The sequence below is a fragment of the Vigna unguiculata genome, chromosome 6, assembly GCF_004118075.2.
Source record: "Vigna unguiculata cultivar IT97K-499-35 chromosome 6, ASM411807v1, whole genome shotgun sequence".
Classification (NCBI taxonomy): domain Eukaryota; kingdom Viridiplantae; phylum Streptophyta; class Magnoliopsida; order Fabales; family Fabaceae; genus Vigna; species Vigna unguiculata.
Genome location: NC_040284.1, coordinates 26022678 through 26036557, shown reverse-complemented (window position 1 = coordinate 26036557; position 13880 = coordinate 26022678). Strand labels below are relative to the sequence as shown.

Sequence of the window (13880 nt, the reverse complement as noted above, 5' to 3'; positions counted from 1 at the left end):
GTGAAGTTTAATATTTATTGATAAAACCTGTTTAAAGTATCTTTTTATTAATTATTTTATCAGGAAAACATCCTTTATTTACTTCATAACTTTTGTCATCAAGCTATCATAAATACCTATAAATCAATAAAATATACCAAACATTCATTAAGTGAAGGTAATTATAACAGTCTTATAAAAGTGTTCTGAATTTAAGACTTCGGGTGTTAAAAATTTACTACAAATTATAAAAAATATCACAGATTATCCATATGTCAAAAAACAATATCGATTGGAATAACAACTTATGTTGTGACTGGAGACTAGTTAATAATCTCTCCAGCCTCATCTATGGAACCATTTGGGAATGGAAAATACAAACCAAAACAACAATTTCATGCATATATAATACAGCACATGTAACCCTCAGCTTCCTTTGATAGTTAGTGATATAATCATAACAACTCATTAATCTTCTTGCATGATAAATATTTGTGGCGAGATGAAAAAGAGAGGAAGGTAAGAAACAGGGTTATTAGTACTGTATCTAACCCACTATATCTGCTGTCAATTTGTCCAAAATGTTCAGCCCATTCTGAGAAGCAATTACCACTGTGCATCTGCATCCCATCATAACAATAGAAATAACTGAGTTCATATTTTCAAGCAAACCATTTTCCAATGCTTCTGTTGTCTAGGAAGAAGAATACTGACAGAACAGAACCAATGCAATAATAATTTGGTGACTAAGATGTTGACCATGATTACATCTTACTCATTGGACTAAAGTTGGTGCACCTAAAGCAAAAACTACAGCTCTGAACTGAAGTTTATTAAAAACTTATACCCTTTGCACCACTTTTGTTGAAGAAAACAACAAACGAGTTTGTAACTTTATTTGAAGCGCATGTCAAACACTTCTCTTTCATTGATTACTGACAGGCTCAGAAAGGGAAATGAAATTATAAGAGTGAATCATTTGATGTTTTATATGTCCTATCTATACCTTATCTTAAAGTTCAACCCGCATGATTCTCATCTACTTATTTAAAAGATTATAAAAGTTGAGAGAGAAAACTAACGGAATTTTAGATACAACACCATGGTCCACAACACCATCAACTTTACCAAGGCTTTTTGCTACTTCAGCTGCAAGTAATACTAAGTCAGTTAAACGGACCAGCACGAGTACTAAGGTTTATCACTTGAAACAGGTATAAAACTTGCAGAACTTACCAAGGTTTTCTATTGGAGATGTAAAGATAACATCAAGAATGTTGTGCCCTTCCCTGGTGACTACTGGAAAGTCACCTCCTAACGGACCTGCTTGCCCCATCGTTGGTCTTCTCCAGACCTTCATTTACAAAGAGGTGATGAATACAATTACAAAATATAAATTTCATGATAAAATATTTAAGAGAATGAAGAGAAATAGGAACAGGAGCATAAGAAAACGTCCTTGATCAATAGTTTCACAATAAACGAAGAGTCCATATTATAAACCAGCCTAGATAAGACATGTGTTAGCACCCTAACAGAGTCAAAAAACAACTCTTTCCCTTAAAAGATGGGAAGGAAGAAAAAAACTGTGGCATTACATTCTACTTTTGTAATTCAGAAACCTTGCTGTGTCACTGCTTTACCTTTCGGGAAAACAGGATGTTATATAGTCCATCTTTTTCTTATACTATAACTTCTTTTACTCCAGTTTCTGATCCATAATCCTGCTATTCAAAACTTTTTAATATGAAAGTCCTGGAAAGTTTATGTTCTCAAAAAGAGGAAATGTTTGTCTTTGGACTATGTCAAGTTTTAGAATTAATATAAATGATCTATTGCAGAATTGTAGCCCCCTGACAAGGCTGTTCATGTTGATGTCTGTATCTTCTGTTTTCTTCAGAGAAAAATAATCATCCTTTGGCATTGTCATTGCTAAGTTGTATTAGAAAATTGGGTTTTCTGAACAATTTCTAGGACAGTCGAATTGTTGCAACTGCTTTTATCCTTTTCTGTCTATTCACTGGCAAGGAAAAGGGTCATGCATGCGTTGCTAATTGCTATGGGGTAACACTGAATTTATAGATTTTTTGGAGATAAACAGCAATTTTCTAGTCTTAAGAAACATTATAATGAAAAAAAAAAAGTGACTGCATTGTAAACACGGGAAGTATGTATTGACCATGTGAATCAAATAGGGAGTTTCTAATAACTACATATTTGTATTAAGTTAATCCTTTGATCCTCCAGAAAGCAGGGTAATAAAATCTTGCTTTAATTTGGATCCACTGCTTTTAAAACTTTATTACACAATCATCCTAGCGTTGCCATGTTACCAAAAGAGTATAACCTCTCATGTAATTGTTTTCATAGTCAAACTCTTCTGATAACAAATGACCGGATGATAGTACACAAACATATCTACGCAGAATAGTAGATCACAACTAAGATGTGATTTCATAAAAGAAAATATAAGATAAAATGGTCAATAAGAAACGAAGATATTGGAGAGAAACATCTATTCAGGAAAAAATGGTAGCATATGACCAGGACATGTGAGGAAAAGACCATAGAAGCCCCATTAGAAGAACCAATTAGATGGAGTAGCCAAAGGTAGAGGTAGACAAAGAAAGACTCTCCAAAGATTTGGTCAAGGTAAGAACACAATGCCATGTTTGATTTATGGAGCAAATCCCAGTTAGATTTGAATTGTTGTTGTGGATCATTACAAAATCATAAATCATTTAATAAAGCAGCCAATAACCAGTTACATGTCTATACACATCAACAAAGCAAATCGTGTCAAAATACCATGAATCTATAAAAACATATAAGATCCTTATGTCAGCATCAGTTTTAAGTTGATAAGCAAGCAAACTCATAAAACATTTTGCATGCATTTGTAGAAAACTCAGCAAAAGAGTAAATGTAGAATAAACCTCAGCATCACCCAAAAACATGTCATCAATCTCTTCAGCAGTTGCCATCCAGTTGAGCTGAGAGGAAAATTTTGAGTATTAAAGATAAATATACACAAGAAAGAATCACTAAACTAATCTTTTGCATAGCTGCTTACAGACTGAATTAAAACTGGAATAGAACCTTCCAGACCACCTTTGTACTGGTTTTCTTCAATAATGAACACAAATTTATTGGAGGCATTTATTATAGACTGCAAACAAAAAAAAAAGAGAAATCAATTATGAACACAAGATAATTAATCTTCACAAATAAATACAGAGAAAAATGGTATAGCAGCTCACTTTCTCCTGGATTATAGATTCCCCACTTTGCAATTTCCGGCGCCCAATGATAGCAACAAGTGTTCCTTCTTCTATAACATCAGCATCATCAAATGCAAAATCAATCTACAATAGAGTAATTGACAATGAATCTACAATAAGAATTAATCAATCTACAATAGAGTAATTGCCAATAAATTATTTCAGTCTTATGCAAAATAAAATAAAAATGCAACGAACTTCACAATCAGCACAGTCCAGCATTACTTTTTTTCTCTTTTCATTTCTTCAAAGTTATGCATATATGATAGAACTTTTTTAATTTTGTGTTTTTTCTAGGATAATCTTCACCAGGGTTGCATACAAGGATATAATTTCTGGCATCACCCAAGATTCCTCTAAATCAAGAAACACTCAACATTAAAAGAAAATGTAGAAAATCACTAATTTTTTTCACACTTTAGAACTTTCTTGGTAGGTATCCAATGGAATCCCAGCCTTTGCTGCTTCACTTGCACTTGCAACAGACCTGCATAAACCAATGCATCAATGTCAAGTGGTTTGGTAGAATTTACATCTTGATACACAAATTGGAAGCGATATGTTTTAACACCATTGCAATGTTTAATCCTTGTATTGAATAGAAAAATGTCTACATATCAACGAAGCAGTGAAAAGTTAGAAAGAATAGTTAAACTTCAACTTTAACCTAGCATCATTTAAAATAGACACACACAGCATGGTACTTTATCTGAAAGCGAAAATGATATGAAAGGCGGAAGAGCTCACATGGGAATCCCAACTATATCCTTCAAATTACCAGTACGAAGCTGGCGACCCAAATGCTGAATGGCCATACCAGAAGCATGACCAGACCCCAATCCTACAACCATGCCACTTTTTACGTATGTATTCACCTACAAAACAGCAAGACATGCCTACAAAATTCATTCATCTCCCAATAACATGAACAATTAACAAGCACAATCCAGGGGGTATTTGACACTTACCAAATACAAATTTTTGACAATATCAGCTGTTTGGAAAAAAAAAAAAAGCACAAAATTTTTGTTGAGATTGGCATAATAACCATGGATTAAAGTCAACTTATTTTCCTTACATGGATGCAAAAACCAAATTTTGAAAAATTTGAATGAAACTTGATGAATACACATACAATAGGAACCATTAAGTACATTTTCATTTCACCATTTCGTGAACTAATTCACACAAAATAATAAAAGTGGGTGTTGGGAACATTATCAAAAGGCAAGTTAAAAAAAAAAAAAAAACTACTAAAAAGAGCATTGTAGTTATTGAATTAGAATGAAAAGCAGGATACTGATCACACTTGAAAAGATGCTATAGAGTGAACAAATTTTGAAAATTGAAGACAATGGCAACTATGAATTCATAGTTCATACAGTGTATTCCGCTGCTTGAAGGAGAGCAGAACTGTCATCGAGACAGGAACGAGTGAGCATCCTCAGAAAATTGGGTCTGCATCTTCTTCTGCCTAACAGAGGTGTTGGGGAACACAGAAGATGCCTTGTGGAAAAGGATGAAGATGAAGCTACTGAAGCCATTGCTCTTCACTTCTCAATCTCCGCAATTTCATCGAAGTTTAAGGCAGTGATAATGGATAAGGGATTATGATGGCCACTCTACTCATCACTGATTTGAGCGATAACAGCATACCAATTTCACATTTTTTTGTCCCTTAACTTTGTATTATATTTGCCAATTAATTTCAATTACTTATAATCTTCAGAATTTTCTCCCACTGGGAATTTCAAAAACAATTTTATCTTGTCCCTTTTAAATTATATGCATCAACATTTCTTAGCCACCAGTTTTTATTTGTTTCAAATTGTAATAAAATAAATATTTAATTATATTTGTTTCTGTTTATTTCTTAAATAAATATTGAAAAGTTTAGATACCAGTAATATCAACTTAAAATATAGCAAATTAAGTTGTGGTAAATTGAATATATTTTAAGTTGTCTTCTCTAACAGTTGTAAGAAATTTGAAAAAAGAAAATAATGTTTTGAAAAAATAGAAAGAAGTCCTCGGTAAAAGTTTAAATGAATAAGATTCATCCTTAATAAAGGGTCCACCTCAAATCCATTGAAATAATATTGGTAAAATCAATTTAAGGTATTCTTCACTTTAGAACAGGAAGCTTTTGTCATAGTTTTGTCTCTTTAAAAACAAAAACCTTTGATTTTTTTTTTTACTTTTGTATTTCGCAATTGAGAAGTATTACTTAAGAAAAAAAAATACTTTTAGAACACAAGATTTTTTATTTTCAGATTGTACAATAGAAAAAATAAAATGAGAAAAACATTCAGGGGATGCAAAATAGATTGTATAATCCAAAAGAAAAAGCAAAATGAGAAAAACATTTATGGGGTGCAGAAGAAAGTTGTGAAGTTGCAGGAATAAATTGCCCATGGTCTAGGACGCGTTCACAAGATAAAATTATTGCAGAATTTTTCTGCAGTCTAGCACTTTTAAAAAAAATAATTCTCCACCCGTCTTGGTGACACAGATAACAGAATTTACGTTACAAGGTTAGATTTTGATTTCTTAAAAACTGAATTCGGAATTTTAATTACGAAGAGATTAATTGAAAAATTAGTTGAAACTCGATTACAGGTAAATTGAATTTCAAACTGGATTTTTTTTTCTTTTCATTTTAAAATATGAGGAAGAGATTTTGAGGGAGAAAATTATTCACAAAAAATAACACAAGAAATTCTAATATAAATACTAAACCATGCAATATGTGTAAATAAATGGAATAGTGTGATATTCGAGAAAAGTAAAAAATAATGAACCTAGCTATTGTGATGAAAAATTCTATCATTGTAATTGATTGGGTTTTACAGTTTGTGCATGATCAATTTAGTGCTTATATTGTAATGTAATCTTTTGTATTCATGAACGTACAGCAAACAAAAGTTATAGCAATAAAGAATTTAGAATAAAATGTCAAGTAACTAGACAACCAAACTTTTCCTAATAGATAATCAATTCCATAGATAAATTGAAATCATAATGTTTTGTCACATATTATTTTTAAATCCAAACTATATTTTCTCTTTTTTCTTATCACTCTAATTCCAAAGATTGAGCTTCCCAACATCTAATAAACTTTACTTACAAACCACATGTTTTAAATCAATGAAAGAAAGTTTATTCTCTATGATATTTTAGCAGAAGCTATAATCCTAGCTTTGTTTTTAATTTTTGCATAACCAATTCCTAAGAGGACAGAAAGTGAGAGTTATATCTTAAGCAATCAGCATAAAACTTGGTTCAATCTGTGTTTAACGGAACAATCAACACATAACATATAACTTGCTAAATCTCTATTACATGCAACAAGTAGCTGATGTACGCAAAAAATGTCTAACAAAACAAAAATAAAAAATATCAGGAATGCAAACTTGCAACATCATAGATGAATAACATTTATTGGAATTAAAAGAAGATCAGAGAGGACAACAGAGTATTTTTCAAAACAATAGAAAAGGTGTAATAATCATAAAACTACAACAGCATTGATGCCAACAATTGCCACTAAGCATCTCTAATAACCTTGCTGTAGACGAAAACAATTTTACTATTTAAAGGAAGGCTTGCTTGAAATGTTGTTCGAAAGCCAGTCTAGTCCTTCATATAAACCTTCACCAGATGTGGCACATGTACTTTGGATGTACCTGGGGAAGACATGCATGCACATGGTTCAAGGATGCTTAAACTTGTGTGAGAACAAAACAGGATTGAAGTCATGTTTGGTTTTGAGTTTGGTGCCTTCGAAACTCAGTTGAAGAATAAACTCAGTTTCATGACATTTTATTGTATTGAAAAGTATGTTCATATATTAAAATTGTCTGAAAACTCGATTTATAGAGATAAGACTTTAGTTGTTTTTACAAACTTAATTTTATTGAAAAAATAGATTAGCAATTGCCATTGTTTGAGGACTTGATTTACCAGTGACGCTGGCGCAGAGAGTTTAGACCAAGCCTATCAGTGATTTCAGCAGCGTTCATTGCATTAGGAAGATCTTGCTTGTTGGCAAAAACAAGCAACACAGCATCTCTTAATTCATCCTAGTCCATGAAAAAAATCAAATTAATTACAAGGATGTTTTCACATTGTGCATATGAATATATATATATATATATATATATATATATATATATATATATATATATACATATATATATATATATATATATACATATATATATATATATATATATATATATATATATATATATATATATATATATATATATATATATACACACAGACCTCATTCAGCATCCTATGCAACTCATCTTTAGCCTCACCAACACGATCACGATCATTGCTGTCTACCACAAAAATAAGCCCTTGTGTGTTTTGGAAGTAGTGTCTCCACAAGGGTCGAATCTGAAACAACCCCATGGTACTGAATTATTAAAAATGGAGTAGTTAACAAGAACTATGACAAATCTAAGGCAATTACTTGTACAACAGTATTCTCTAAAGTTAAATTTGAAGGCATCATTCAAGCATAACATACTTCCTTTCATACTTTTTCAGTTCTTGTTTTACACAATCTTTCGTGTCGTTTTTCTAACACGGGTTGGATTATTGTGCAGGAATTGAATCTACAATATATAGATTCTAGAACTTCTACTGTTCTGCACCATTTTAATGGTGAGAGTTGCAACACTACAGCTATAAGATAAAATGGAAATTGTTAGACAAACTTTTTATCACTGTGAAGTTCAGAAGAGACAATTGAAGACAGTAACTCGAAAGGTTATAGTTCTTTTGATAGGGTTATGTTATCTCCCCAACTCAAGTAGTTGAGAAGTGAGAGCAAAGTAAAGTTCAATATGACTCAGTCAGAAAAAAAAAAAATCAAAGGGGAGAAAAATTATTGAGTGATTATTTTCTACCAATTATCACCTTATCCTGACCACCAACATCCCAAACAGTGAAGCTGATGTTCTTATACTCCACAGTCTCCACGTTAAATCCTGCATAGATAATCATATTATTAAACATGGTACAAAAGAGAAATGATGTTATGCATAAAGTTCTGCAATGGTTAAAACTTCTTGGGAGTATTTCCATGGATCTCATAAGATTGAAAGGAAAAGATACCGATAGTAGGAATGGTGGTGACAATCTCCCCTAACTTCAGTTTATACAATATTGTGGTTTTACCAGCAGCATCAAGACCAACCATAAGAATTCGCATCTCCTTCTTGGCGCATAAACGAGAAAAAATCTTGCCAATAGATAAACCCATATTGTCTGCCTTACAATAACCATAAAAATCGTAACAGTGAAATAATCTGAAACTAACTTGAAATTTTATGAACATGATAACGATAGGCAAGAACCAAGAAATAACATTATAAATTCAAAACCAAGATCATCTACAATGTTACGCTTACTACGAGCTGTTAATGTCACATTTTCCCGATAAGCGTCTTATTGTGAAGTTCTGCTAGCAATTTACACAAACACAAAGAATGAAAGAGAAATTATAACACACTTTTGATAGTGATCCCAATGTCAATCTGGATGATTATGGGAAAACAAGATATCCATGACTTACAATCTTGAGGTTTTACACATGGGGAATTGGAAATACTAAATTTAAGGTTCAGAAAAATAAACAAATTGCCTCTAGCTTAAGGGAATCGTTCCTAGGTTTTGAGAAATCTTAAACAATGTAACATGGATTGTACGATCGGAATATACATCTCAGAGGCCAGCTATTAAGTGGTTCGATTCCATTAAAATGCAAACAAGGAAATTCAATTACGTCAGAAGCAGAAAACAGAAACGTAAAGAAATGTATTTCACGTAAAATTAAATCTTGTACACAAATTCGAATTCAATACGTTAGAAACAATAAAAATAAAAGAAAATGTGCGCAAGGAATTGAATCCATGTTTGAAAAAGAGACAAACTTACGTGATGAGATACGACAAAAGAGAGAGAGCGAAGTGGACAGAGATGCAGATTCAGAAACACAATAACTATTGCTCACTCTCTCTGTCTGAATAAGGTTACGCCAAAATCGGAAATCAATGTGAGAATAGTTAATTTTTTGGATTTGACCCACTATTTGGGTTTTAGTTGGACAAAAATCAATAAGCATAAATAATTTTCTGACTTAAAATAAATTTATCTACTTACTTAATTTAACTCAAATTAATTAGTCTTTTTTCACAGACAAATTATTTAGTGTTAAAAAAATATAAGGGTTTGAAACCAAACAGCCAGGTGTTAGTATTTAAAGAATTAAACGTGGTAAAGAGTGGAATTTCCCACATAAACATGAAACCCTTACAAAGTTGCGTATTTTTCCTAAAACTTTCTAACGTTAATGATGTGAAGTTCTGGCAGCATAAAAGGTTTACCAAGTTTAAGGATGCACAAGGATTTTAACCATTTTAGTTCAGCGTGTATGTTTGGCGGGAATCCCAAGCAAGTTTTCTTGAAGGACAATATAACGTAATGCACAACTTCCACAGATTATTTTAGCCAAAATATGCTCCACTTTTAGCAACATTATTCAATATTTTACTTAAGTTTTTACGGTTTACTGATATCTTATATGTAAGTTATTATAAGTAAATAAGTTAATAACTATGTAACAATTGGATTATTTTTTATTATATCTTACATATATCAGCTGAAGTGGAATTATAAGACTTAATCATGTTACTAATAAAGGCTATTAAAAGTTACATAAAAAGCAATGTAAGGGAGAGACTCTTCTGAACTTATTCTACATGTAAAGCCATCGGAATGAAGAATAAAGTGAAAAACAACAATTCTTCATATTCCAACCTACCCCAATGCTCAAGAAAGTAACAAGAATTTCCGTTTAACACCTAAAAAGAAGAAGTTCAATAAAAATGTAGAAAAGAATCCACAGACTTTGCAAAACTGCATCATATAGAACTTCAGGTTGACGTGATTCATCAATATGCTGTCCCTCCACAGAAGGTAGATATGCTCTTGCAGTACGTTGCTACTACGTAAAAGACCTCAAACTTGATTGAACCGATAATCTCTCTGCCAAAAGGTGTTAAAATGAGAAATTAAAGAAGGCTTAACTTAACTAAAAGACGAGGTTTATATGGAGTCAGGATAATTACAAGAACATTTTTTGATAATAGCATATGCAGACAAGATACCATATGCTAGAGCCAATAACAGCTAAGGTTTTGACACAGAATTCAAATTCAATAAAAATTATCAGCACAACACACGGATTGGATCCAGGGATTCTTTTTTTAGGAAGACAGCAAGGGATGATATTACATACAAAAAAACAACTAAAGTTAATGCTTCCTTAAGGTCAAGAACTTCTACATTATAGAGAAAGCTGAAATCACATCGTTTGAATAGTATACCAAATAAAGATACGTGTGGCTCCTCATATCACCTAACCATTCTAAAAAAGAAAGTATCGGTGCCAAAGTAAATAAGCAAGAAGTGGCATACTTATCAGTTCATAAGTAACAATCATAGTTGTTCCATAAAGTGACATGTTCAAAAATCTTGGTCCAAAACCCCTGTAAAATCCCCACCATCCATCTTCCTTAAGGAGAATCTTTGCTGTCTTCAGTACTGATGGTCTTTCAGAACCATAGTTGTCCATCACCTTAGTGCAAATAAAAATTTGACAAATCCAAAATAGCCATATTACAGTCTAAAACCAGAAAGTGGAAAAAAACACAACATAAAAAAAACACTAATTGGTTCATTGGAAGATATATCAATCCCAATTTAAAATCCTAAAAATCTCTTCCTTCATGAACAACAAAAAATCCTAAAGACAAGAGTCTCATTGCGCATACCTGAAGACGTGTTTTCACAGTATCTATGGGAGTGGTGATAACAGATGAACAAGCACCAGCCACCATCCCAGCACTAGCCTGAACTGTAACCATTTCCACATGTGAAGGTTTTTCACCCGTATCATCTTTGTAGCCCAAACTTCTAAAAAACAACAACCATTCATAAATTAAAAATGGAAAAAAAAAAAATCATTTAGAGTCTTTAGGGTGCGTTCGGAAAGACTTAAATGTACCATGTTTTGGCCCGTAAAAGTAAACTACAATCTGTAACCTTCTATAAGCACTTGTTAACTCTTAACTTGCTCTGCATGGCTTGTGAGCTCATTAAAATAGGATAGAATTCAGATAGAGTTGTTTAAGTGTTTTTTCTTTTACATTCAGAATTGAAGTTTAATCTTAGTAATATATTCAACCAATAAAACTTTAACACAAGCATTCGTTAATCATATTATTAAGATGAAAATCCAACTCTAATTTGATACCAGTACCAGCAGCATCTAATTCTTGTCCATTAAGACAAGCTTCAGGTATGTGAAGCTTATGAACAAGCTTTCATATTATAATTCAAACACACCCTAAGGAGATAGTTGTATAAAAGAGCACAGAATGTACCTCCAAATTAGGTGTTGTGCGGCAGCATATGAACCCCACCAAAGTGCAGAAGCAGGGGACTGCGTAATCGCCGTTAATCCAAAACCCCTATACAAGCCACGAAACCCTTCAGTCTCCACAACTTTCCGAACAACATCAAACGGCCCTCTACAAAACGTTGTCCCAGGAAGACCCTGCACCATCAACCTCTGACAAATCTAACAAACAGACACAAAACCATTCACAGCATCATAAAAAAGTTTAGTAACAAAAATAAAAAAACAGAATCATGCACAGAGCGTGGGAATTTTGTTTCAAGTCATAATTTCTTGAAATGCAAAAGATTTCATGCAAAAAAGGTTTCTCATAGCTTAATTTCAACTCGATCTGATAAAATTGAGATGCAAAGTAAAGTTTGCATTACGCAGCGAAGGACCTACCACATCCAATGGCACGAAGTAGACGCAAGAAACCAAGTTAGAGATCATGCCAGCGAGTGCGTTAGCGAGGCCAACACGAGAAGCTTCTGGAATGTGAGTGGCTTGCGTGTGTTTCAGGATAATGTCTTTGGAGACCTCGAGGGAGGTGAGCGCCAGAACCCTACCGGGGATTGAACCAATGGCGGAAGTGCCGAAGCCTCTGAAGATTCCCGAAACGCCATCGCTCCGCAGAATTTGGGCCAGCACCGACGTTCCTCCTCGCACGTGCCAGGATTCCGACCCCGCCACTTGCATTCGTGTCTTCACCACCGCCGTTGGATGAAGCAGGCCTGATTGAGCCGTGAAGAGAACGGCACCGATGACGTGGAACCTGGTTTTGTCCAACCTGATATCAAATTCACAGACACAACAAAAAACTTGGTTCGTTATGAAGTCAATGGTTCAAACATTGAAGCGTGAATAAACAAAAAGCCAACCTGTCCCAGTTGATGTCTGTGTCGGCTAGTGGTAACTGTGAATTGGTGGTGGTAGCATCAGCTTCCATGCTCATAAATAACTGCTTTAACTAACTTTTCTCACTCTTTTGCTTTGGAAGTTTATGTGATGAGTGTAAGAACAGTGTCTGTGTTTGTTTGCGTTGTGTATATAACAAATGATTTTGGTTTGAGTGTGTCTGGTTTTGGGAAGTTTTGTTGAATGAAAGTTGGTAATGGGAAGAAGAAGAAGAAGAGTTCACCGCTTCCGGAGAAAGTTCCAGTCCTGTCCTTTCAGAGAACGTGTTTGTTCTTTATTTTTTTAGTTTATTTTATGTTGTGTTAAAAAATATGATTAATTTGTCTCGTTTTATATTGATTTAATTAAGTTTTTAGTTCTTGAAATTTCTAACATTTTTTTAAATCCCTATGGTAAATTTTGAAACGAAAATAATTTTAGTTTTAAAATAATAATTCTGAGAAACTAAAGAAAACGTTTATGTATCATAGAGAAATGATTTTATATTTTTTAAAAATATAAAATATAATGTAAAAAGTAAAGGTTTTTTAACAATCATTATCTTTGTGAATTTTGACATTTCATCTCAATCGTATGTTAAGAAGAGTTTAAGGTTTATCGATCGTATTTAAATCATATCAAAAACAGAATAAAAATATGGTTATAGAAATTGCATTTGAAATTCAAATAAAACAATTGAATAAATTTATGTGAAATTACAATAATTTGAAAAGTAATCTCAATAACATAGACATAAATATATTATTCCAAAATGAAAGTTATAAATGTAAAAAAAAAAAAACTAATGATTTTTATTTCAATTTTCTTTTTAATATTAAGATTTATATTGTCAACAATAAATTTCAAATTTAAAATATATAGTAACCAATGCATGTGAACAATTTTCACATACTTTAATAAGAATTTGCATTTAAATTCAAAATAAATTATAGTGCGAAACTTTTTCGTTCTTAGCAATATAATAATATATTATAATAAATAATAATATTTAATAATAATAAGATAACACAATATTACTAATATAGTAATGATAATTTCTTTATTACTATATAAAATCATAAATAAATAATTAAATATCAATATCATTAATAAACTAAATAATAAATATAAAAAATAATACTTCATTTAAAATTACATTACACGTATGTCAAAATTAATGTCTCTTAATAGAAATTAACATTGTTAAGTTAATCTCTTTTATTTTGAATTATATCTATCATTCTTAT

At 32.2% G+C, this 13880-nt stretch overlaps 3 protein-coding genes across 8 annotated transcripts; all 3 read right to left on the bottom strand.

Annotated features, from left to right (window-relative positions):
• Nucleotides 1-250: 250 nt before the first annotated feature.
• LOC114187093 (probable ribose-5-phosphate isomerase 4, chloroplastic) lies at nt 251-4937 on the bottom strand. Its single transcript, XM_028075224.1, has 9 exons — nt 4643-4937; nt 4008-4135; nt 3678-3747; nt 3240-3344; nt 3053-3148; nt 2916-2972; nt 1216-1333; nt 1062-1128; nt 251-599 (listed from the first exon to the last, which is right to left on the bottom strand). The coding sequence occupies exons 1-9, from the start codon at nt 4802-4804 to the stop codon at nt 527-529; spliced, it is 876 nt and encodes a 291-aa protein (XP_027931025.1). The 5' UTR covers nt 4805-4937; the 3' UTR covers nt 251-526.
• Nucleotides 4938-6681: 1744 nt separating this feature from the next.
• Nucleotides 6682-9358, bottom strand: LOC114187428 (ADP-ribosylation factor 1-like). Of its 6 annotated transcripts, none has more exons than XM_028075685.1 (7): nt 8851-9140; nt 8687-8736; nt 8391-8547; nt 8193-8263; nt 7548-7667; nt 7224-7342; nt 6682-6946 (listed from the first exon to the last, which is right to left on the bottom strand). In XM_028075685.1, the coding sequence occupies exons 3-7, from the start codon at nt 8536-8538 to the stop codon at nt 6850-6852; spliced, it is 555 nt and encodes a 184-aa protein (XP_027931486.1). In that variant the 5' UTR covers nt 8539-8547; nt 8687-8736; nt 8851-9140; the 3' UTR covers nt 6682-6849. The 6 variants fall into 6 exon arrangements, with proteins under 6 accessions (XP_027931486.1, XP_027931487.1, XP_027931488.1 ...); XM_028075686.1 differs by having other exon boundaries at nt 8391-8543; XM_028075687.1 differs by lacking the exons at nt 8687-8736; nt 8851-9140 and adding an exon at nt 9213-9358.
• Nucleotides 9359-9937: 579 nt separating this feature from the next.
• Nucleotides 9938-12912, bottom strand: LOC114187534 (solute carrier family 25 member 44-like). The gene is made up of 6 exons (XM_028075803.1): nt 12618-12912; nt 12142-12526; nt 11723-11919; nt 11111-11252; nt 10755-10914; nt 9938-10322 (listed from the first exon to the last, which is right to left on the bottom strand). Exons 1-6 carry the CDS (start codon nt 12689-12691, stop codon nt 10282-10284), a joined length of 999 nt encoding a protein of 332 aa, XP_027931604.1. The 5' UTR covers nt 12692-12912; the 3' UTR covers nt 9938-10281.
• Between the last annotated feature and the right edge of the window lie 968 nt (nt 12913-13880).

What these genes read in the sequence shown, in the direction of transcription:
- LOC114187534 (XM_028075803.1), bottom strand. Translation starts at nt 12,691, where the DNA reads ATGAGCATGGAAGCTGATGCTACCACCACCAATTCACAGTTACCACTA. An exon ending in ACAGACATCAACTGGGACAG is followed by an intron (nt 12,527 to 12,617) that starts GTTGGCTTTTTG and finishes ATTTGATATCAG; the next exon opens with GTTGGACAAAACCAGGTTCC. An exon ending in TGTTACTTATGAACTGATAA is followed by an intron (nt 10,323 to 10,754) that starts GTATGCCACTTC and finishes ACCTTTTGGCAG; the next exon opens with AGAGATTATCGGTTCAATCA.
- LOC114187428 (XM_028075687.1), bottom strand. Translation starts at nt 8,538, where the DNA reads ATGGGTTTATCTATTGGCAAGATTTTTTCTCGTTTATGCGCCAAGAAG. An exon ending in ATGTTGGTGGTCAGGATAAG is followed by an intron (nt 7,668 to 8,192) that starts GTGATAATTGGT and finishes GGGTTGTTTCAG; the next exon opens with ATTCGACCCTTGTGGAGACA. An exon ending in TGCATAGGATGCTGAATGAG is followed by an intron (nt 7,343 to 7,547) that starts GTCTGTGTGTAT and finishes TTCATGGACTAG; the next exon opens with GATGAATTAAGAGATGCTGT.
- LOC114187093 (XM_028075224.1), bottom strand. Translation starts at nt 4,804, where the DNA reads ATGGCTTCAGTAGCTTCATCTTCATCCTTTTCCACAAGGCATCTTCTG. An exon ending in TGTTTTTGGGTGATGCTGAG is followed by an intron (nt 1,334 to 2,915) that starts GTTTATTCTACA and finishes TTGTAAATGAAG; the next exon opens with GTCTGGAGAAGACCAACGAT. An exon ending in GGTGTTGTATCTAAAATTCC is followed by an intron (nt 600 to 1,061) that starts GTTAGTTTTCTC and finishes GATGGGATGCAG; the next exon opens with ATGCACAGTGGTAATTGCTT.